Source organism: Canis lupus, chromosome 6 (genome assembly GCF_003254725.2).
Source record: "Canis lupus dingo isolate Sandy chromosome 6, ASM325472v2, whole genome shotgun sequence".
Taxonomy (NCBI): domain Eukaryota; kingdom Metazoa; phylum Chordata; class Mammalia; order Carnivora; family Canidae; genus Canis; species Canis lupus.
In genome coordinates this window covers 23,392,003-23,416,594 of record NC_064248.1, presented here as the reverse complement: position 1 = coordinate 23,416,594, position 24,592 = coordinate 23,392,003, and the positions used below count along the sequence as shown (strand labels likewise).

At 39.4% G+C, this 24,592-nt stretch overlaps 2 protein-coding genes and 1 long non-coding RNA gene across 12 annotated transcripts in view; 2 read left to right on the top strand and 1 right to left on the bottom strand.

Moving 5' to 3' along the window:
* Positions 1-8,561, top strand: part of MOSMO (modulator of smoothened) — a 63,043-nt gene extending 54,482 nt beyond the window's left edge. The window contains exons 2-3 of the mRNA XM_025416235.3: positions 2,412-2,624; positions 7,710-8,561. Coding sequence (XP_025272020.1) covers positions 2,412-2,624; positions 7,710-7,894 — 398 coding nt within the window. The 3' untranslated portion in view covers positions 7,895-8,561. The remainder of the gene's footprint in view (positions 1-2,411; positions 2,625-7,709) is intronic.
* Positions 1-19,872, bottom strand: part of LOC112640263 (uncharacterized) — a 69,352-nt gene extending 49,480 nt beyond the window's left edge. The window contains exons 1-3 of one of the 2 annotated variants that reach the window (XR_007411251.1): positions 19,640-19,872; positions 5,482-5,607; positions 2,865-2,966 (exon numbers count right to left, since the gene is read on the bottom strand). This is a non-coding gene — a long non-coding RNA (uncharacterized LOC112640263). The other variant, XR_007411252.1, reaches the window with a different exon arrangement.
* Positions 19,812-24,592, top strand: part of VWA3A (von Willebrand factor A domain containing 3A) — a 59,830-nt gene continuing 55,049 nt past the window's right edge. For 7 of the 9 annotated variants that reach the window (XR_007411249.1, XR_007411247.1, XR_007411248.1 and 4 more), the window contains exon 1: positions 19,812-20,140. The gene's annotated coding sequence lies outside the window, so the exon portion shown is untranslated. Of the gene's footprint in view, positions 20,141-20,356; positions 20,510-24,592 lie in introns of those variants that run through there. The other 2 variants (XM_049111305.1, XM_049111304.1) reach the window with 2 other exon arrangements.

The window sequence follows — 24,592 nt, the reverse complement described above, 5'->3', positions numbered from 1 at the left end:
TTTTCTTTTCAAGGAAACTTTTTAGTGTTTCAATTTAAAAACAGTTATGCAACTTCCTGATACCTACTCACCCCTACCCTCTCCCTTTTTCTGGTTCAAGCAATTACCATGATATTTTTAAGGTTAGCAATTTAAGTATCAAAACTTTTAGCTGACTTCCTTTTCTTCAACCTACTAAGTCTCTCAAGCAGCAGCTAGAAAGAGGGATAGTGTGTGGCATTATTATGAAGGTTTGCTCGCTTCCTATTCCCCTCTAAACCCCCATCTGCCTCAATCCTGCTGGAGATGATCCCACAGTTAGAATGCTGTTTACACCTTTGCAGAAATTACAAGACGGGCCTAATTATTAGATGATTTGAGAGAAAAAGGTACTACTTGTCTGAGTTTTCTTCTCCCACTTGATCAAAAGAATCAGAATTAGCATGAGAGAGAGGGGGAAAAACTACAACTCAGCTTTGAGAAAGCTGATTTTTTTGCTTCCTTTTCTTTGAATACATTGCCTTATTTCTAAAAATGTATCAGTGGCAAAACACAGGTTGCAGGAGAGACCCCTCCCTCCAGCAGTCCTACCTACCCACACACACATCTGTATCCACACATCCATCTCTGCTGTCTTCTCCCACCAAGGCAGCTTCCCAAAATGCCTCTCAGAATTTCACTGACTGTCCTCAGAAAAGGCACTTGTTTGTGCCAAGTGCTATGATTTTGAGGTTAATATCTTTTTGTTGTTGGTGGTGTTTTTGTTCAAATTGAGAAAGTAATTAAGGCTAAAAAAAGATTCAGAAATCTGTTATTTTTTTTTTAAGATTTTATTTATTTATTTGACAGAGAGAGCCAGAGAGCACAAGGTTGAGGGAGAGGATGAAGCAGACTCCCCACTGCAGGGAGCCTAATGCTAGGCTCCATCCCAGCACCCTGGGATCATGACCTGAGCCAGAGGCAGACACAACCAGCTGAGCTACCCAGATGCCCCATGTTTTCAATGGTTCCAGAAATTTCTTGTGTTTTAGGCAACAGTTTTCCCATTTGCAGTTGCTCTTAAAGGGAGAAATAAGCAATTTTCACTCAAAAGTAACATTTGGGGCAGCCCCGGTGGTGCAGCGGTTTAGTGCTGCCTGCAGCCCGGGGTGTGATCCTGGAGACGGGGGATCGAGTCCCACGTCGGGCTTCCTGCATGAAGCCTGCTTCTCCCTCTGTCTGTGTCTCTACCTCTCTCTCTCTCTGTGTCTCTATGAATAAATAAATAAAATCTTTAAAAAAAAAAAAAGTAACATTTGTATTGTTCTTAGTGGGGAAGAGAAGAAAATAAACATTTTCACCTTTTTTATTTAGGTTTCTATAAATTAATTCACCCCAAATTTGATAAAGGAATTCCTTGGGTTTGACATAAGAACATGTTTATGTAACAATAGCACCTGAGGTTTTACAAAAATCACCTTCATGTTATTTAAATGGGAAAGGGGCCTTTGAAAAATTACCACCAATGCCTTTATGCTTTTCTGCCAAAGCATGTTAGTAATGGTTTAGCAATCTGAACACTTGTGCATTGCACAGAAATTGTTGAGCTTACCATAGGAGGGAACCTACTAGTTTTCCCAACATTTTCTTGAATTTAATGAAAAGTATTTATATTGTAATGTTCTTAGTCCTTTTTTTTGTTTTTTAAGATTTTCTGTATCTCTTTACTTATTTGAGAGGGGAGGGTTACAAGCGGGGGGAGGAGCAGAGGGAAAGGGGGAGAGAGAGAATCTCAAGCAGACCCCATGCTGAGTACGGAGCCCAATGTGAGGCTCAGTCCCAGAACCCTGAGATCATGACCTGAGCCGAAACCAAGAGTCAGACGCTTAACCGACTGAGCCACCGAGGCACTCCTATTCTTAGGCAAAACTTTAATAAAATATATTGGTTCTAATATTTAATCCATTATGTAATTTTATCTGTATATTATGATTAGACATATCTCAAGTTTGCCTTCAGTTTCCTGAAAAGCATTTTTATTCTCATCCAAAATCGAATAATATACAATGAGTCTTTGATCTGAGAATAAAAAAGTTCTAATTCTTTCTGCTAATACATAAGCGTAGCAAGACCAGGAGCCTCATATGTCTTGTTCATTGTTATTTCCCTGGAACGCAGAACATTGCTTGATACAAGTACTCAAAAAAGTACTTTGTTTAATAAATGACTGAAAGAACTGCATTTTGTGGTTTCTGTGAGGTTTTAAGTTCACTTTGTTAAGTATGACTGCATTGTGGAATACAACAGAATGCTAATTAGTGAGACTCAGTGGAATTAAATGCCCGAGTGGCTTACACAGAAATAAGATTTAAGGACTAAAGGGATATTGGTGGGGGATATTCCTTGGGAATGCCAAACCCACTAAAATACTCCCACCTTTTGCATCTTCCCAGGAGCACTCACTGTGGGCCTTGTGCGACAGTGTCAAACAATCCATGGACGAGACCGGACGTGCATCCCACCTCGGCTTCCCCCAGAGTGGGTCACCACACTGTTTTTTATCATCATGGGAATCATTTCATTGACTGTCACATGTGGTTTGCTGGTAGCTTCCCACTGGCGGAGAGAAGCTACAAAATATGCTCGATGGATAGCATTCACTGGAAGTAAGTAACCTGTGCTTACTAAATTTGTCTAGAAGGCGTGCACACTGGTATTTTAATGAAGATATCAAGAATCAGTCATAAAGACTCCATAATCATCAAAGAGCACCACTTGCTGTGGCCATCATATAGACTCTACACAGTCCCATCAGTTCTTCAGAATTCTCACCACAAGACCAAGACATCCAAAACCTTAATTGCTTTGTATGAAATGCTATTTTAATGAATTTTATTTTTGCTCACATTGTGACATAAGCATTCCAGGTCTGTGGCTCAGAGCTGTCTTTTACTGAGTCTTTTACTCCTCTTGAAGGTATTGGTATCCTCCACCAAATAAAGGTAAATCTAGAAGAAAATGTACAGAAATATAAATTAGATTAAGGTGGTGATTTGCTTTTTAATATTAATTTTGAGTTTCTACTGTAAGTTGCATGACCTTGCAAAATCAACACATTTGGTTAATAATTGTTTATCATTTCATATTCTATTAAGCTGTGCCCCAAGGTATGATATATATTATACATTTTCTTGTACTCTACAAAATTGGTTTAATTTCCCAACACATCAGGGGCTTTTCCCAAGTTAAAAGCAGCAAAAATGCACGAAGGAAAGATATTTCTGAAATTTTGCTTTCTTCTTTCTCTCTAAAGCAATTTTGTACCCCCCTACCCAGGGATATTTGTCAATGTCTAGAAACATTTCCGGTTGTCATAACTAAGAGGATTTTACTGGCATCTTGAGTAGATGCCAGGGATAATGGCAAAACATCCTACAAATGCAAAGGACAGCTCCCCACAACAAAGACTTATCAGGCCTAAAATGGCAATAGGGCCCTGTTGAGAAACTCTGCTCTGAAGAACAGGATAATAATTCTTATGCCACATACCATGGGATTTAACTTCTAATTCAATACCTTATAATTATATCAGGTTTGCATAAATTTTAAAAAGTGAATATTATAACACGGCTTACTTTCACTTAATATTTTCATTTAGAACTTGTATGGTAGGGTAAGGCATAATCCCGTGGAGCCCTATTAATGTTAAAGCTCAATTTATCTTTAAAGACCATAAGATAGAGATATTCGTTTATGAGTGTCAGTTTCTCCCTATCTCCCTATGAAACTCTTTAATGTATATCTTTCTGGCTTTGTTGTTTTATTTCAGTCTATACTACTCCCTTAATTTTAAAATTTAGATCAAATTGACTTTGACTAGAGAGGCTTCTCCATTCTAGTTAAGAAATGTGAAACAAGTTGATGACCTTGTTTAATTCTTTTCTGGATAGTGGGGTCCACAGGCAGCTGTAGAGACAGTGCTGCTAAATTAAGTGATGCAAATTTGAAGAGAATCTTTATTCACAGATAACAACCACTTAATCCAGAAAGAATTCATTCTTTAAGGAGTAAGATAAAGTCAAAAAAGGAGGATTTAGTTTGGGGACTTAGTTAACATTTAGGAATGCATGTGCTCTGAATACCAAAAATCTAAAGTATAATTTGATAACAACACTACTTTAGTATGAGTTAATGGGAGCATTAAGATTCCTTTGGTTCTTGCAACCCAATAAACAGAAAGAACTAGGGTTATCTTGTTTTTCATTTCTTTTCAACAGATATTTAAGTATATGTAGCTACCTCAAATGTAATGTGCTTTGCCTTTATTTTTTAGTTAAATAATTTAAAATAATAACTTTAAAAAATAATCTGGGCATATGATACATAATTCAAAGCCTAGGAAAGTGTCACCAAGTGAAAAGTGAGTCTCATTTGTGGCCATTCAATACCTCTGCTGGAAGCAACCGTTGTTACAAGTTTCTGGGATTTCCTCCCAGAGGTGTCCTGTGCACAGAAACATATGTGTATATGTTTGGATGTTCTATGAAAATATTTTCTATGTATACTATTCCGTACCTTGGTTTTTTAGCTCAGCAATCTATCTTGTAGTTAATGTCATCTCAGTAAGCTTAGAGCTGCTTTACCCTTCTCAGCTTCCTTAAATCCACTGTCATTGTTACCAGAGCTAGTCCACGGGGGTGGCAGTCCTGAGGATTGAGCTCCCCTTGCTATTTCCATTCAGCTTTTGAAAATATACTTCATCTCTACTGTATATATTTCTATTCTGCTTAAACTGTAGTTCTGGTAAAAATGTCAGGGTAACATTTTCTAATAGGTTTACACAGTGGAGAACTCTCAGACGAGAGCCACATGTGACGCAGCTTGCCTGTTGGGGGCAAAGGTGACAAAGATGTCTTTTTCTTCAAGTCTCCCCCTTATCCTTAACTCTGCCCTTGTAATTTACATTCTTATCTCCCAGTAAACTCAATATCTGATTCTCACCATCAAGAAATCTGTGCCATGGAAGATTGGAAGTTATGTCTTTATAGGCTTATTTAGGACTCAAAATTTAATTGTAAAAAGTTGATAGATACTATCACCATTAATAAGATTTTAAGGGATCCCTGGGTGGCACAGCGGTTTGGCGCCTGCCTTTGGCCCAGGGCACGATCCTGGAGACCCGGGATCGAATCCCACATCAGGCTCCCGGTGCATGGAGCCTGCTTCTCCCTCTGCCTATGTCTCTGCCCCTCTATCTCTCTCTCTCTCTCTCTCTCTCTCTCTCTCTGTGACTATCATAAATAAATAAAAATTTTAAAAAATAATAAGATTTTAAGATCTAAAGTTAACCTCACAGGTCCCAAGAGCTTAAAAGAAAACTCAGCTACCTACATTAAATCTTCCCAGAGTATAGAGAACGAAACTCTTTGGATTAAAAACTAGGATTAGATCAAATAGGAGTTTACTGCTTCTTTAATATTTGATTAAGCTTGGGGATCCCTGGGTGGCGCAGCGGTTTGGCACCTGCCTTTCGCCCAGGGCGCGATCCTGGAGACCCAGGATCGAATCCCACGTCGGGCTCCCCGTGCATGGAGCCTGCTTCTCCCTCTGCCTATGTCTCTGCCGCTCGCTCTCTCTCTCTCTCTGTGACTATCATAAATAAATAAAAATTAATTAAAAAAATATTTGATTAAGCTTTTCCTAACTGGAATGTATTTAACTCTTGTAAAATATTAAACTCTACTTTAAATATAATCATTAAATGATTATTTCATTAAAAAGGATAGATTTCTATTTTACAGTAGAAAATAGAAAAAGATAGGAATGAAGTTGGCACTTTAATTAACAGAATGAACAGTTATAATACCTGCGTATCGCTAAAGCACTTCCAAATTACGTTTCTTGATTAGATTAGTCAACATTAAGAAACAATTTGTTTTTAAAGCAATAACTTTCTCCCATTGTTTTTCTATTAGATGGTCTATAGCTACTTAGATTGCGGTTTCATTTTACTTACCAAACCATATTAGAGCATAATAAGAACTGTTAGAAATTGGTGACAGATAACACTGATAAGTGGACATTGGAAGCACTAATAGTCTTTTACTGCTGACTCTACAACAGAAAGGCAAAAAGATCTAATACTTAATATCTAAATTTTTCATTTGTTCTGTAGTAGTAGGCACCTGGATAAGAATAAATTCACTTGTGTAACATTATTTGGTGTGGTCGTTGGCCCAAAATGAAGTAATGAAGTAGGCTGTATGTATAATATGAGATCATCCATCTAGGTGGTGCAAAGCAAACAACAGTGCTGATGTGTTCCATAGACCAGTGTATTAATTAAGAAAATGTTACTTTTTAATACCTTGGATATTACCCTGGAGGTACGTCTTCCAGGAAAAGATTCCTAATTGGCTTTTTAAAGGACTCTCCTATTAAATTTGTTGATTGATTAACACAAAAATAATTTAGGACAAGTGTCAGCTGCTGATTATCCAGGACTCTGTCTGTATTCGTGGGGATATGTTTAACTTGGAAGAAGTTTCTCATTCGGTTAATAATGGAAAGCTTCAACCCTTCATATGCAGTGAGTATAGTAACCTGTCTTCATATTACGCTGAAGAAATGTTTCTACCTCCAAAGAAATTTGAAGGACTGTGAACATTTGACCAAAATGCTTTCAAAAAGCATAAAATATTTTCTTGGAAAAGCTAGCCTGTCAATGGTAATCTCTATTCACTAGGAAGAGTATTTCTTTGGTAGCCCAGGGCCACAAGCTGTTTGCTGAAATAGGACTGAGTAATTCCACCCAGATGGGTTTTCTGGGACTGTTCTAGAAATATTTTTAGCAAATAATATATTTCATTGTGTTCCTATACAAAACACAAAGAAGCCCCCCACACACACCCCACTTTAACCTCTATGTACTCAGAAAACCTGAGAGAGATCTTTTTTCTAACTTTGTCGATAATGAGAGATAACCACTCTAATGAGTTTACTAATCATCTCAAAAGCCTGAGGTTCTTTCCACTAAGTGATTTTAAATCAGAGTAAGAAAAATAGTACTATTATCTCTATGTACCTTTTCTCCAATTCCTCCTGATACTGAGAGGAACAGAGAATTGGCAGAATAACTGATGACAATAATATGCAACATTTATTCAGCACTTACTATCAGCCTGGCATCAGGCCAAGGACTTAACATTGTTTTATTTATCCTTCTGGTACTTACCTCATTTCTAGAAGGGAACCAGAAGCCTAAGCACAGCCAGTAAGTAGTGGAGCCAGATCATAAACCCTCTCTCATTCTAGCTAGAGCCCTTAACTACTATTTTAAGTGGTCAAATATACTTTATGCACACACCTGAAACTAATATAATACTGTGTTAAATATACTAGAATTAAACTTTTTAAATCAAAATGTAAAAACAAATCATTTATATAGTTAATAGTAAGTAAGCACTTACTTAGTAGGTTTGAAGCCCTTTCTTAATGCTGATATTCGAAATTGTCCTAACGCTTGTAAAAAAGGCTAGTCTAGCTTTTACTGTGTTGAATAGTTAGGCATTGGCAATATTTTGTGATCCATAGAAAATGTAAAATCTTTTGACAAGTGGTCAGTGTTTTAACAGGTTTGACCATGTTATCAATCCACAGCCCTTCTTATAAACTTCCTTTGTGCCAAATTTTCATTGTTTTCCTAATTACCAAACCGTGTTACTAATGTTGTGTTTTGGTTTGTTTTACAGTGATCCTTTTCTGTATGGCTGCCCTAATATTTCCAATAGGATTTTACATCAATGAAGTCGGAGGCCAACCTTATAAATTACCCAACAACACAGTAGTTGGGTCATCATATGTACTTTTTGTCTTATCAATTTTCTTTACAATAGTAGGACTTCTATTTGCTGGCAAAGTTTGTTTACCAGGCTGATGAATGTCTAAATTGCTCAACTCTTTTATTATTTTTTATTTTATTTTATTTTTTTATTTTTGGAGGGGGGAGGACAAAGACAAGGCATCTGAGTAGTCCTCTCACGGGAAGATGCTTAGATGCAACTGATGCTAAAAAGGAAAAAAAAAATGCTTTGATTTGTTCTCACTATGCACTTTGGATTTAAAAACAAAACAAACAAAAAAGGAGAGCCTTTTCCATAACCAAATACAGACAATATTGACTAAATCTCCTGAGCATATTCAGGCAGTCAGGTCTGCACTGTGATAGCAACCTAGTGAAGGAGAATGCTTTATACTGAAAAGCATGTGGCCCTTTGTGACTCTGTTGTTCCGTTTTTAACGTCTAATGATTAATTGAGAAAAAAAAGTCTAAGTATTTATGAATCATGGTGGACCAGAGGGTTACAAGAGAAGTTCATGTGGGGCTGGCCTCACCTCCTAAGAAATTAGTGTTCACAGCTTCCTTGTAATGGTATGAGCCTTTGGCACCAGAATGATTTGCTGTTGCATTACTACACCAAGAAGCCAATAGATCAAAACTTGTTTGCTAAAATGTATGTAAAAATCCTGAAATTCCCTATTCTCTGTGTACAAAACAAAACAAAAAAAAATCAAACACTAAGAAACATGTTGTTGGGGGTGGGTGGGTGGGGGAAATATTACTTATATTTATATAAATATATATATAATATATATATTTTGCTGATGCAGTATACAGTGTGTATATATGTGTGTGTGTGTGTATGTGTGTGTAAATTTATATACACACACATGCAAACAGTTCCTGGAAGAGAACTCTGAATGCTTTGCTAGCAAAACACTGTGGTGTGCAAACCTAGAACTCAATAGAAAAAAAAGCCATTTATCTGAAGGCTGCATAGTGGAGAGAGTCTTCAGTTTACCTCATTCTTTGTAGCAGCCCTTGATTTTAACAGGTTTTTGTAATAGGTACAAATAAAATCCCATACCTTTCTAGGTCCAATTTTAAGTTAAGCTAAAATTCTTTGTAGGGTTAATTTATTTGTATATGAGAGTAGAAGGTAAGATCATGTAAAACCTTATAATTTGGGGAATCTGACACTATTTAAATTATTGGCAACTGTCGTCTGTTGTACAGAGGTTCTCTTTTTTCTACTGGCTTGGTCTGTTACCTGAATAATGCATTTTCTATGTTCAAGCACACAACTTTACATAAATACAAAGTTCACTAGTAATATCAATTTATAATATTTTGGCTTTCTACAACACTAACTTCACTCTGCTATAAAAGCTGAATTTATGTTCTTTTCATCTGTAAGCATTATTAGTACATCTCCTTTACCAAAAACCTGAGCAATACAATATTTTCTTTATATACTATATGCCTTTGTTTGCTAAAAGCTAACACTTTTGCATTTACTTTAAAGGGCTGTACTAAACCCACAGCTTTACGTTTTTTTCTTAGAAGCAGCATTGCAGCTAACCCTCAAATCAATCCACAAATAGTTTTAAAATACATTGTTTCTTTTCTCCACATTTCCATGCTTGCATACCAGTTGTTTTTCCAGGTGAACACTATAGATAATCTCCTGTTTGAAATGTGGGGCAGGAGGCTCTTTCTTGGCAATGGAGCTAAAAGTTTTTCCTCTTTCTAGTGAAACGGCAACCCAAATGTCCCTATCAGTAGAGTTAGAGTCCCGTGTTGTCCATGCTTCACACAAACAGAAACAAATGCACTGTTTTTTGAAAGCTTAATTATAAATTATAAAATGATTACTTCAGAAACGGGGCTGCCTCCTTGGATATTCAGAGTATAAAATGGAGGAGCCTGATGTGTTTCACACTGGCTTGTTTGACATTCATATATCTTACTGTTAATTCAGCAGTATTTTATTGTGAAAGAAAACCCCAGTGTTTCAGCTCACTCAGGAGTCAGGGTAAGAGGTGAACCACCACTGTGGTGCATTCCTTGAGTGTTCTGGGGGAATGTCACACTCTTCCTTTCCAGGGTCAAAGAAACCTTTGGGAAATGACTGAAGGAGACTCTTTTTCCCCAAGTATTATGATGTCTAGTTAATTCTGAGAATACCACTGGACGTGTTCTACGGACATTTGGGATTGCAGTTCCCATTGTGATTTGATTGGTCCTCGTCAAATGGATCACTTCGAAGGAAAGTTTTGGTTGTCACCATTATACCACTGAGATAAAGTGTTAGCAAAGTATGGTTCAAATTAATTTATGATATGACCAAGAGCTTTTCTCTTCCAAAAGATGAATTTTATTGTAAATAGTTTCTCAAAATATTTTTAACTGGATCATGAGCATGGGGAGAGAAAGTTTCTCAGCTGCTAAGAATTCCCCCACTGTTTACTTCTTTCACTTACAGTGGTATTGCATATAAGATTACAAAATTTTAGGTTTTATTTGTATCTATTACCCAAACCATTAAATTGTCTTTAATTTCATCATTGTCTTGGAGGTCCAGTGCATAAAGAGCTGGTAGGAGAACACTCCCTCTAACCAGTCAGCACTCTAACCCAGGATTGGGACTGTCCCATCAAGTAGTATGTGAAGTCAAATCTTTGTACTCTTCCAGACCAAACAATGAAATGGGTTCATTCATATAAAAATTCTATAAATCCTGTAAGTGAAAAGTTAGACAACTGTCAGCAGTTGCTTTTAAAAAGGTCACTATAATAAGTACTATATAGTACAATATTAATTTATAGCAGGAAATCATATCTTGTAAACTGTATATAAAACACTGTTTTATGGTGCAATCATTTGTCAAACTTTGTCTGTTACATTGTTTTTAGAGTGTGTGCATTCTTCTCATACCTAAGAACATCACTGTAAAATCTGCTGAAAACTATTTATAGGTTTTATTTGCACAAGACTTAAATTAGTTTGAAAGTTTGGGAAGCTCCTATTGAACATGCCTAAACATCTGTAAACATGAAAAATCTTCAATTCATTAAAAGCAAACATTTCAGTATGATTCTTTCCAAAGGTAATCCATGTTCTATGTTGTTAATGTGTGTATGTAATTTTTCTGACTCTTCTTCTTACCCTATTTTCTCTTCCATTTGTTTTGTTTTTGAAGGATGGCTCCTCTTCTTCTTCTTCTTCTTCTTCTTTTTTTTAAATATTCTAAATGACCAAAACACTTCATTGGTTTTTACCTTTTTGCCTAAAGCTTTGATATCTTTGCTTGATTTTCTGTGAATTCACTGTTTAATCTATTAAGTAAAATAATAGTCCTGGTGACATACAACCTATTGATTTAGAGGAAAGGCCCTGCAAAAGTATTGGAAACTAACTTTAGATATACTCTTAGCTATTATTTTGCATCGTGGGCTTCTTGCGAAGAACATGTTGCATTTATTTTGTCTTTATTAAAAGACTACTAGCCACAAGTTACTCTGATTGTAGTAACTTTTATCAACCCACTTTGACCTTCTTTTAAAAATTAAATTTACATTCACAATTCAAAACAGTAAGCTGTCTTTCAGAACTAATTTTTGAAGGATAAAAATATATGAAGGAAAAACATGGCCTGTGTAGGTTGTATTCCCTACACAGGACTTATTAGTTGTATCACCTCAAGAGATTTTAGAGTTTGTGATCAAGGTCTGTATATTACCCCAAATTTTATTAAGAATTGTTTTCTAATTGGTTATAACATTTTTCAATTAATAGTTTCAAAACAAATTGTTAATACAAACTGTATAAAATGAACATAATTTTCTTCACTTGTATTTTTGTTATTGAGCAAGTTTATCAAAATAAATTGTCTACTAAAGAAACTAAAAAGGCTTCTATTGCTTTGAAATAAGCTCTGATTTTAAAAATTCATTTCAGAAGTTGCTTTCTTACAGAGGTTTTACATATTCACACAGTGACACTGCACTGCCTCTTGGTTTGGTTTTGTTAGTATCATACAGGGAGAAGATCTCCCTCTCTTATTCCACTCCCACTCCCTGCTCCCTCCTTGGGAAGAGATGCTGTTAATATTCCAGAATATGGATTTGGCCATGTTTACCAATTAGAAGAGTCACTCTGCGATAAAAGACCACACATCTGTGGCTCTTTCTTCTGCATGATGTTTCAATGAATTGAGAGAGAACCACTGAATCAAGGCCCTCAAAGCCAGCCAACTTGTGTTTCTCCTTCACACGTAGACCTAGGCCCATTCATCTTTGCTTCAGTCTTCTGTTTCTACTTCACTGTAGGCCAAAGGATCTTAACTTCTAAAATTATAAAATTTGGGTTGAAGGAGAGCATAGAGGCCTTTAGTCTCTAGACACGTTCATGTGTTCCATCACAGCTTTACTATAGCTTTCTTAAGGGGCCTCAGGATTAGCTCAGCCAAAAGATAACTAGTAATCAAGTAAAGCACTATATTTACCCTTTGCTCCTGTCTCTACTTTATGTAGGCTTTACAGGATCCTCGTGGGGAGTTGAAAGATAAAGACAAGGTAGGATTTGGATGTTCTTGAGTATCATAAAGGCATCTTATTTTGGGGTGACCAATCATCCCCATTTGCCTGAGACTGAAGGGTTTCCTGGGACATGAGACTTGCAGTGCCTAACTGGGAAAATTACAGGCAAAAGGGAAGAGGTGATCACCCTACCTTCACACCATCCAAATCTATCCTGATGTATAACACAGATGAGATGTATTAGAAAAGTTCTATAAATATTACCCAACAGGTCAATTGGAAATTATAATGGTAGACTTAACACAACTTCTAAGAGAGTGGGAGAAAACACTTTTCCTTCTCCTTGGTAATATCTCAGGACAAAAACAGATTAGCTTTAAAAACAATAACATTTTCCAGATGCCTGGCTGGCTCAGTCAGTGAGTCCAAGCCCCACTTTGGGGCCAAAAAACCCCCTGTAACAGGAGTCCAAAAACACCATATTTTGACTTAGTCTTCCACTAACTCTGTCCTAACCACTCTATGAGGAGATTATAGGAAAAAAAACAAGACTGGAGGACTGGGTTTCTCTTATGCAAAGTCAACTCTTCTGGGTCACAGTTACCCAGCAACAAAATAAAAGTAGGTATTTATAAATGGTATCAAAGATAGAAAGCATAATGCTGTATTATTTTTTTAGAGTTTTGGTTCTTTTCCCAGGAGGAGATAACAATGGGATGATATTTTCAAGTACATTCAAGTTTTCTACAATTCAGCCCAGTTCCACTCCCAGACTAAAACCATCCAGGATTAGATTTCAAGAAGACAATTTTTTTTCATGAAACTCAGAAAATTTTAGAGCTGGATGAAATCTAAAAGAGCTCATCCAGTTTTTCCATTTTCCAGATGAAGAAATCAAGGCGTCAGAAAGGTATATGACTTGCCAGAAGTCACACAATAGCAGAGCCTTCAACACAGAAGAAATGTCTTAACAAATAGTCCTTGGACAGTTGACATAGGAGAAGCTATTCGACTTCTACAGCGTCTGAACCAGTCTTCCTTCAACTCATCTCCAGCTACTTTATCCAAATAATTTCTACCAAAATAATCCTAACACAAAAGAAAGCATATCATTTCTTTGAGTTCCTGTCATTCCCACTCTACAGAATGAAATCTAAACTAAACTTGTTTAAGCATAACTTCATGATCCGACTTCAGGCTGTCTCTTCACTCTTTATATCCACCACTGTACCTTTTCACCTTACATGGCCAAACTAGCTAGTCTCCATTCTTTCACTACACCTGTGCTTTGTCTTGGCTGTGACTGCACTACCTCCTCCTGGCAGTTTTCCCAAATCCCTCCCATATTTTTTTCCCTCCCATATTTGAAACCTATCTAATTGGTTTTGCTTTCTCTTTGGTTTGTACCTCTGTCATAAAACTTGAGGCGAGTAGATTGCCTGGATTCAAATCTCAGTTCCAGAATACTAGCTGTGTGACCCTCGGTGAATCACTTAGCCTCTGTGAGCCTTGGTTTTTTCACCTGTAGAATGAGGCTAATAGTACCAGTGTCATAAGGTGATGGTTTAAATGAGAAAGCATGGGAAGTGCCTGGCTCATAGTAAGCATTCAGATGTCAGTTGCTGCTGTTCAATAAACACCTATCACTAGATGATAAACTGTTGAATGCAAGGAATGTGGCTTTCTCGTTTTCCTTAGAGACATGGCACGTTGCTTTACATGTAAATTGAATTATTATAATTAAATTTGGGGTTAGGTTATAAAGAAAAATTATGACACTATATTTGAAAGACCCAGTCACCTACCTGCCAGGAGGGTTTCAGTGAAATTCTTCCTGAAAGCAGAGGCTTTCCTTAGATCAGCCCTTATGTGGTTATTCTATTAGTAAGTATTTGTATAATATGCCAGTTTCATTGACCTCCTTAGGATTCAAGACCTAAGACCTTTACTACTCAAGACCCTTTGTAGGCTGACCCTGTACTACCAAATTCACAGTGCTCCAATGTCAATATCAATACAGAGGACCAGGATGATGCAAGCACCCTGTTGATCCTGAGAGAACACTGGAGGCTTCTTCAAGCTTTTGGGTTCTCAGCTATCTTGAGGCCATAGATGTGGTATGTTTTGCAAAGATTTGGTTCTGCCAACATGGTTTTAGTTATTTTTGCTAAAAGGAATGGACTCAAGGATTGGATCTCCTTTTAAATGCAGTTATCCCCAACTAGCCACTTTCTGGCCCTTTAGTAAATACTGCCATTGTATTTGGCCACTATTAAATCAATCTCTATTATCTGTCAGAGCAAGTCAGCAAAATAAATGCTGTGTCCTGACTCTGGCACTCTTTTCATGTTTAAATATTTAATTTGGTTGTCTTACACAATTCAAGTATTTTCTTAAATAAATTTAAAAAACAACTCATTCTTTTACATTGCTTTGTTCTCTGTGGCAAAATGCAAATGCAGTTGAAGAACCCATCAAAGAAAATCCTTTCCATTATGCATAATAAATTGCTCGAGGGGAACAATAATCCATGTATCTAAGAGAGCTTTTAACTACCTCATATTTTACTAATGTCATTAGTGAGTAGCATAGTGGACTCGTATTGCGGTGTAACCCCCACTCATACACACACCAGTCTTAACACTTTACCTCATTTCTACTTTCAGGATCATCAATAACTTTTTCTTGGCCTAAGTGCTGTTGTGGAGAAGGAAGTTACCATAACTCTAAACTGGGGCGAAGGGATTTTTTGTTTTTTTACAATAACATGTAAATTAAAAAAAAAAAATGAATATAGGAAGCTAAAAGTCACTTCTCAACCTACCTTCAAGAAATTACCACTATTAATGGTATATTAGATTTCTTGCTGTATGTACAATATATATGTCATATGTATAATATGCATGTTGTGTGTGTATATGATGGGTATGTCCTGTTCAGTTCTAACAAAAGCGAGATCATATTATACATGTCTGCCACTACTTTTTTACTTTATGATGGAAATCTTTCTGTGTCAGTAAACATAAACAATGTGTGTGTGTGTGTTACCTCCTCCCTGGTTGATATTCATTTAGGTAGTCTTCAAGTTTTTTGCTATTACAAATCATGCTGCTTGAACTTAGGCCTTAGATAACAGAAACTTCCCAAATACCATGATAACCTGATATTCTCACTGAAGCATATCAACTACCCAATTTAAGGCAGTTCATATATTTTAAAATATTGTGGTTACGAAATAGTGGCATTCAATAAGAGGTTGGAGAAAGAAACTAACATTAAATTCATACTATGTGTTTTTCCATATGTCATCTTACTTAATCCTCCTCCTAAGTGGAGGTGGTATTTTATAGACCAGAAAACCATGGATCAAAGGGGGAATAATTTACCCAAGGTTCAGTAACTAGTAACTGTTGAATCTTGGTTTCAAACCTAGGTTCTCTGACTTCAAATCGAGGACTACTTCTGTCCTGGCTAGTGTGAAGGAAATAAAAATAGCTTGTCCCAGTTGCATGATTTCTTGGCTCAGACATGAGCAGCTGAATCTATGGTTTGCTTCTTCTGGATGTGGAATGCAAGCAACCATAAAAGGTAGTCCTGCTTAGAAACAACCTATAAATATTATATATTTTATTGGGGAAAAAAGTATGTAAGTTATTAAGCTGTTTGTGTTCAGTCTTCCATCATTCCCCTCTCATTGTCAAGCTTTCTGCAATCCTGCTAAGTGATAACTTCACTGATTGCTGAACCAAATGATATCAACCCCCCTTGATTTTACTGGGACCCTTATGGGAATTGAGCACCCAAGGAAATTTCCCCAAACAGGCTATGTCTTGTCCCCTCTGTAGTGCTTAAAAAAACAACTAACTAGATCCCTTCCACCTTCCACCTTTCATAGGAAATCTAGTTATTGTGTCACCCTAGGGTTGTGCAGAGGTCCATGGTTCAAACATTAGAAAGCACCCTCCAGTCATTTTTCATCTGTCTACACTCATTACTGCTGAGATATCAACTATTTCAGGCTGAATGGTACAATAGACTGTGTCCATCCCCTGTTTGGGGCATGGTGAAGTTTGGTTAGCTGAGAAGCTTTCTCCTTGGACTGGAAACCCACTTCCTCTTAGGTCTTGCCATCTCAAAGTATTGCTACCAAACACTGAGCAAGCCCCTACTCCCTCTGATTTTCAGATACTTGATTTCTTGACCTGTCTCTGTCTTCTCCCCTTTGACTTCCCTCAGAAGCATGTTTGCCTAGTACCCAGGTCCCCTTCTTTGGTTCAAAACAAAACAAACCCAGCTTTTTTCACCCTCTGGCTCCAAGACTGGATGCAGAAGCCAGGTCTGGCCAATTAGAGTTACAGAGATTGTTTCAGAAAGGAGTGGACTGCGTGACCAAGCCAAGGCTGGGCTTTTCCCGGAGCTCCTCGGGAAAGAGGTGCTCTTCTTTTAGGATTGCTAAGTTGGGGGAGCTGGGGGAGCTGAGCGCTGCTGGTGTCCCAAGTTTGACAACCATTCATGAAGACCCTACTTAAGAATAAAGCAATCACAGAAGAAAGGAGCTGAAAACTGGAGACAGATTTCTATTAACATCATATTAGCCTTTGGATCAAGCCATGGCCAAAGCCAGAAAATCCTTGGAGTTTTCTGTTGTTTGAGCAAATAAATTCCTTCTTTTCCTTAAGCCAGTTTGAGTTGGGTTTGTGTCTTTTAACTGAAAGAATCTTGATACTCTCACACTTTTCCTCTTGACATTAAACACATCCTTCACCTCCCGTGCTTTGGCACGTCACTTTAATCTTTCAGTTAGCTTAGGATCTTACAAAAGACAGAAAAAAATGTTGATTTCAGGCTACTTCTCAACCCAACAAAAAGCACCTGCTACTGGCTTGAAATAAAGGAAAGGAAGAAAGCAAAATACAACTTAATATCTTTTTAAAATGTTGTGCAATAATATCATCTTAGTCTGTTTAGGCTGCTATCACAAAATACCACAGACTAGGCGGCTTATAAAACACAAATCTAATTAGCTGTTAACTAGACTTACTGTGGTATCATTTTTGCAATATATTATGTATCGAATTATGGTATACACATGAAACTAATATAATGTTATGTCATATCTCAGTTAAAAAAAGACAAAGGGGTCTTATTTTTTTTATTATTTTTTATAATAAATTTATTTTTTATTGGTGTTCGATTTACCAACATAGAGAATAACACCCAGTGCTCATCCCATCAAGTGCCCCCCTCAGTGCACGTCACCCATTCACCCCCACCCCCAAAGGGGGTTTTAAATGCTGAAGACAAGATCATCAAAGTCACCACTATTTGCTCAGTCCAACACAGGTGGTTTATAGACTAAATATGGCACAACACTATAGCATTCATCAACAAGTTAAAAGAGCTTTGGAATTCATTTTTTTTTTCCAGATTTGAAAAAAATCAAGGAGGTACTTATGAGTTTGCTATGCACTTAGGAAAAAACTTCATTTTTAGGGTCTATACTTGTTTGTTTGTTTGTTTTTGTTAAGATTTTATTTATTTGGGCAGCCTGGGTGGCTCAGCGGCTTAGCGCTGCCTTCAGCCCAGGGCGTGATCCTGGAGACCTAGGATCGAGTCCCACGTCAGGCTCCTTGCATGAAGCCTGCTTCTCCCTCCCTCTGCCTGTGTCTCTGCCTCTCTCCCTCTCTCTTTCTCTCTGTGTGTCTCTCATGAATAAATAAATAAAATATTTTTTTTTAAATTTATTTATTTGACAGAGCCAGAGAGCCCAAGGTGGGGGAGGATTTGGTTGGGAGGGAATGGTAGAAGGAGAAGCTGATTCCCTGCTGAGCAGAGAGTCCAATGAAGGACACGATCCCAGGACTCTGGGATCATGACCTGAGCTGAAGGCAGGCACTTAAACAACTGAGCCACCCAGGTGCCCCAGGCCTATACTTCTAAAATAAAGCCCTTAGGTTCATACATTTTACTTCTGTGTCTTTATCTTACAGAAATAAAATCTCACAGTGCACAAGGATGTAAAACAATATTCATTGCAACAACACTTTAAAAAAATGTATTTCTCACAGTTGTGGAGGCTGGAAGTCCAAGATCAGGGTACCAGCATGGTCGGGTAAAGGTCATCTTCTGGGTTGCAGAACTCCTTGTATTCTCACAGGCAGAAGGGGCTACAGAGTTCTGTCCATCCTCTTTTATGAGGATACTAATCCCATTCATGAGGGCTCTCCCCTCCTGACCTAACTGCCTCCTATCTCACCTCCTAATACCATCGCTTTAGGGGGTAAGTTTCCAACATACGAATTTAGGGGCTGGTGGGTAGGGGTGGGGACACACAAAAATTCAGACCACGGCAAATGGTCATTTAAGGAGAAAGAACAATCTAAGTGTGTATTCTGTAATACTGGAACTTAAAAGTACATGAAACAAAAATAGAATTAATGGGAGAATTAGGAAATCCCACAATCAATATATTTGGGGCAGAGGGACCAGGCTACAGCTCTTAAATAAAGATCAGAGGTTTGACTGTAATCAGGTTCTAAGAACCTAAGGTAAGAAACACAAATTCCTATTGTGCTCTAATTCCTTACAGGGGCCCCAAATGAGCTACATACCATCTGAGGAGAGATAGGAAAGATGGTATGCACACATAGTTTTCCTCCTGCCTGGTCATACAGCCTGAAAATCTTACACCACTTTATCTATCTGACACAAATACATTCAGAATATGTGTATTGTATAGGCTCCAGGAGGAAAAAAAGCAAGAACAGTGACATTTCAGTATTGGGTTTTACTTCTTGCAAAATGTTGAGAACCTATGTATCCAGGAGCCAAGGAAACTGTGAAGGTGTTAAACTACCTGTCTTCGGCCCTCATGTCTTCCAAAATGGCATCTCAAAGCTAGCCAGCCCCTTCTGCCCAGGATTTCCAAGAGGGAGGGCACAAGGACCTTCCCCTCTTATTCACAGAGTAGCCATTTGTTGGTTGCTCTCGGCCTCTTATGACTTCCATTTTCTGACTTTACCTCTCTCTGATCTCCTTCCTCTCCTGCCTTGTTGGTTTTGACAAAATGCCCTTCCGAATGCCACACTATTGTCAACCCATGACTACTGCCCACAGTGACTGGTGGTAGGTAAGCAATTTCTATTTCGAGGGATTTTGTTGTTTCTGATCGGGTCTATAGGAGCCACTGCTAGTGTCAACATCAGAAGAGGTTCTCTGCCATAGGATGATTACTGCAAGGAGCACATGTTCTACATTATCAAATGAAAGGTTCAGGAAGTACAGACATTTGAGAAACTACCTAGATAAACTAAGTGGAGATCTCTTAGCCTCTTACAAGCTGGTTGACAGGGATACATCACTTCATCTCTCTTGACTTCTGTAAAAAAAAGGACTTGAAGAGGGTCCCCCAGCTATGGGCCAAGGGCTGGTTACATCACAATCACCGGGACCATTGTTAAAGACTCATGTTCCTACACTCTCTCACAGTTCTGTATCAGTCTCCCAAATGGGAATGTATGTATGTTTCCTTAGCAAACAACCCAGGTGATTCTGATGGGCACCTGGGTGTGGGAACCACTGCAGTAGATGATCTCTTCTGACGCTAAGAGGTCACTGAGCCTGATGCTGTTTTAGCCAGTTTTGAGTGGGGCTGGACCTGGTGGAGGTGAGGGAATGCCAGACCTCTCTCAGGGTGTGTGCTGGGGGGACCCCAGGGAATCTGAGAAGGAGGAGGCAGTTACCAGCTTTCACGCCTGGCACGGTGCAGGTTCTCTGCTACCTGTCTTCAGTTCCTACCACGGTAAGGCAGCACGTACCAGGGCTCTCCTGGTCTAAACCACAGTTTCCTGCCAACCCAAAGATTCTAGAAATAGAAGCCCAAATATTGCTTCCAGGCTTTTGTAGGAGTGGAGAAAAGCAGAGTGCCTGGGGAAAGTCAGTTATTAAGATGAAGTGGGGTGAGGGAGGTATTCCCCTGTCCCTGCCTCAGGTGGCAGTGGTGCAGTCTGTTACCTTGGAGACCAGCTAACACTTCCCGGCAGGGCAGGCTCTGCTGTTGAGTTGCTTGGAGGAGCTTAGAGGAAGTGGGAACCAGGAAAAGCAGAGTCTTGGAATGACCAGGGGCCCCTCTCCCAAAGATGGAGAAATAAATGGAGAAATGCAGATGAGGGTGAGTGTCATGGGGTGGGCAGGACGCTGAGAGAGAGGACAGCCAGACTCTGAGCTCTGGACCGAGTGAAAAAGGTTTAAGGAGCCTGGGCCCATGGGCCTCTGCTCCCTACATACCAGGTGCTGTGCTAGGTGCTGGGGGTGCAACCGTAGACTAGGCAGTAGCTGGGCTGTTCTGGAAAAAGGATCATGACAACTTGGTATGAGGCAGCCCCCCCCACTGGAGGAAATGATTTCCTTCCTGGGAGTTGGGGGCAGCAAATGCGGTTCAGAATAGACTTGCTGGGTTTTCTTGTCAAACAAAAAGGGCTAAGGGTGTTTCTAGAGGCAGGTCCAACTTGAACACAGAGGGTGTGAAATAGTGCATGTAAGGTGCATGTAAGTAGGGGTTGCCAGGGGCTATAGAAGGGTAAGAGGTAAGGTGGAGGAGTAAGCAAGGAACAGGTCCTGAAAAGAATGGTAAACATTGTGAGAAAGGTTCAGCTTCATGATCCCCGGCCCTGAGGAGCCCATGGCGGGTTCTAAACAGGTGAACAACTCTGCATGTCAGAAAAATCATTCTGTCAGCAGAACATAAAATGGATTGGATGCGGGCAAGGCTTAGGTTGTTCAGCCATTCAAAATACAAACCCTGGGGATGGCTGTGTCCTGGATGTTTAGGAGACCAGCTATTAACAAACAAGGAAACTAGCTGGAGGTTTTCTTTTATCCAGTAACCAGGGCTACTCCCTCTCTCCCTTTGACCAAGATGTCATCTCCTAGGGGCCAGTCTACATATCCCCTTCCCCACCTGAGCCCAGTCCCCCAGGGTTACCTGGCCCACCTTTGTCTAAACTCCAGACCTGCCCTGAGGGTACTAATTCAACAAATTTTTTGAGCAGCTACTATGTTTTAGGCATTGACTACACAAAAGGTTTCCGACAGTGAACATAACGAAGTCCCTTCCCTCATGGATCTTACTCTTAGTGGATTGATGGGTGAGGGGAAAAGGTAATAAGTAAGTAAATAATACTCCAGATGATAAAACAAAAGATGTTCTGAAGAAAGTAAAGCAGGGTGTGGAGAGGGTACTATTTGAGATGGGGTAATCAAAGCTCTCTAATGACGTTTCATTTGAGCAAAGATGGAGGGTAAGGGCCTTTTGCAATTCATCTCTGCCTCCTCAGTACCAGCTCTTCCTGGCACCCAGCAAACATCCTAAAAATGTTCATGGGATGAGTGATGGCTTATGTGTCACATGCTGAAGCGCTTGAAGAAGCAGCACATCCTTCTAACACTATTCTGCATTTCTATAGTAGTCTGTATTTACAGAGCTCTTTGACATTCCCACGTCAGAGATGGGTCTCTTGATGGCTGTGTTGAAGCAGGCAGGGCAGTTACTAGCAACCCCGTTCTATTCTGTAGATGAAGAAACCCAAGGTCCAGTGCTTTCTAGAACACTACATTGTGTCCGTGTTTTATGCTGACCACACCCTCCTCCATCAGTCACAACAGTCACCCTATAATCCAGTCGTGTAGGCCTCTGAATTCATTAGATTGTTAATCATTCACTGAAAAACTGGAACTGGGACATTGCGGGGCATGCAGTGTTCACGAAGCATTTCTATTTCAACAGTTTCCGTCACTGGTCTCTCAGCCAAGCGTCCTGAAGGAAAGCCAGTTGTTTTTTAAACATTTTTTTAACATTAACAACGTTGCCACATTATCTTGGTGCTTCCCAAAAAAACAAAGCATCCTCTGAGTAAAAGGTTAAAGACCCCAGAGAGAAAACCAAGTTGCTGCACCATCATTATGCTATTTTCTTTAATGATTTCATAAGAATGCACACTCTCAAATTTTCAAGCTGCAATTCCCGAGTTTCTCTCTTGTTGTATTTTAGCCAATTTTTTCTGGTTGCAAGTAACAGAAATCTAAATGAGCTAGCTGAAGCAGAAAGATAGGGAATTACAAGGAACAGGGTTTTTTATGGAACCCAAGAGCAAAAAGTGGAGGCAGTTCTCACAAGTACCTGGGATCAGCATTTAGAAATTCAGGAACCAAGGCACTTTCTCAACCTCCTCCCCTCCTTTAACGTCCCCTCCACCAAGAATTTATGGCCTGCCAGTCCCTGCTCTCTTGTAACTTATAGTCTGATGGGAGAGAGACACCAATTTTTAAAAATCACTAGTGAATGTATCATTCTAAATTAAAATAAGTACTCTGAAAGAAAGGAGCACAGTTCTGTGAAAGTTTACATAACACGTAGGACCCGAAATACAGCAAGAGGGTGAAGAAGCCTTCCCCGAGAAAGTGACACTTAGGCCGAAATATCAGGAATGAGTTGCGGGAGACAGGAGGGGATGTTCCAGAGCAAAGGCAGCCCATGCAAAGGCCCTGTGGTTAAAGGGACTGTATAACATTCCAGGAACTGAAGGAGGGGTCGTGGGACACAAAATGGGGGAGCAGGGGGAAATCTGGAAAGGTAGGTGGGCAGCAGCCAGATCATGCAAGACCTCAAACTCCATTGTAAGGATCTTAGTCTTCATCCTAGAAATGAAGAGAAGGCTTTGATTAGTTTGAAGCAGGAGGAAGAAAAGAAGGTATGGCATTGGATTTGTATTTTTAAAAGATCACTCTAGCTTCAGCGAGAACAGACTGGATGGGAGGGTCTGAGGGAAGGTGAGGAGGCCAGTTAGGGTCTATTGGAGTTGTCTGTGGCAGAGATGACAGTGGCCTAGACAGAAAATGTCACTGGAGACAGAGATAAGTGGAGAGATTTGAGAGAGGGAAAATTAACAAGTTTGGGTGATGGATTTGATATGGGGAATGAGGTATCAGGAATAATTCCTAGGATTCAGACTCATATAAGGAGATGAAGAGTGGGTCTTTTCTTTAAGCTTGAAAATACCGCAAAGAGGATAAGTTTGTAAGGAATATGAATTCAGTCTTGGGACACGTTGAGTTTGAGATACTCCAGGTGGAAATATCCCGTGTTGATGAACACAGAGTGGGAGGTTGGCAGTCAGAGTGGGAGGTAGGGATTTTTGACCAGCCATGGGGGGGGGCGGTCATTGATGCATGTACATTGTAGTTGGAGCCCATGGACAGTGAAAGATAAGACTGCCTAGGAAAAAAAAATAGAGAAGGTTAGAGAAGGCATAGTTTAGCCTTGAGGAATACCGACTTAAAATTCTCCGGTAGAGGGGAAAAAATGAGTCTGGGAGGGAGACCAGGAAGGAGCCAGCAGAGAGAGGAAGAAGGCAAGAGAGAATGGCCCCGAGGAAACCAAGGCAGGGAAGGACCACTCACTCCCCTTTATCTGAAGACCAGCTTTTCCTGCTTCTGAATGTACATGGTGGTCCCGTAACTCTTATTCCAAATTCCCAGAGAGGATCTGATTGATCCATCTTGTTCCCGTCCACAGCTGACTCTAAGCTGTGAGGAGCAGGCTGCAGGGTCAGCCCTCACTCATTGCCTTCTCTGCCCACTTCAGCCCTCACCATACTCTTAACAAGGCCATCTCCTTCCTGTCCTTCACGAAGGTCTGAGCTCCTCATGGTCAAGGCTTCACTGACCACCTTACCTATGCAAACCAGACCTCTTTCCTAATTACTCTCCATCCCATCATCCTATTCACATCCTTCCTAGCATGTGCCACAATTTCCATATATACTATATTTCATTTTTTAACATCCATCTTCCCCCTCTAGCATAGAAGTTCTAGCTCAGTGGTTCTCAACTGGGGACGACTGTGCTCCCCAGAAGATGTTAGGTTATGTTTATAGACATTTTTGGTTGTCACAACTTGGGAAGTAGGTATGCTACTGGCCTATATTAGGGAGGACCAGGGATGCTATTTAGCATCCCACAATGTATAAGACAGCTTCTCGACCAAGAATGACCCTGTCCAAAATGTCAAAAGTACCAAAGTGAAGAAGCCTCCCTTACATTATTCACCATCATATCCTCAGCACCTAGCACCTAGGAAGTGTTCGAAAAGCATTTAGTTAATAAATGAATGAATGACAGAAGAATTGAGTTGACTATAGATACTGCGAAAGCTATTGTCTCTATGCTACTGTCTCATTTATCTTTCTCTTTCTGG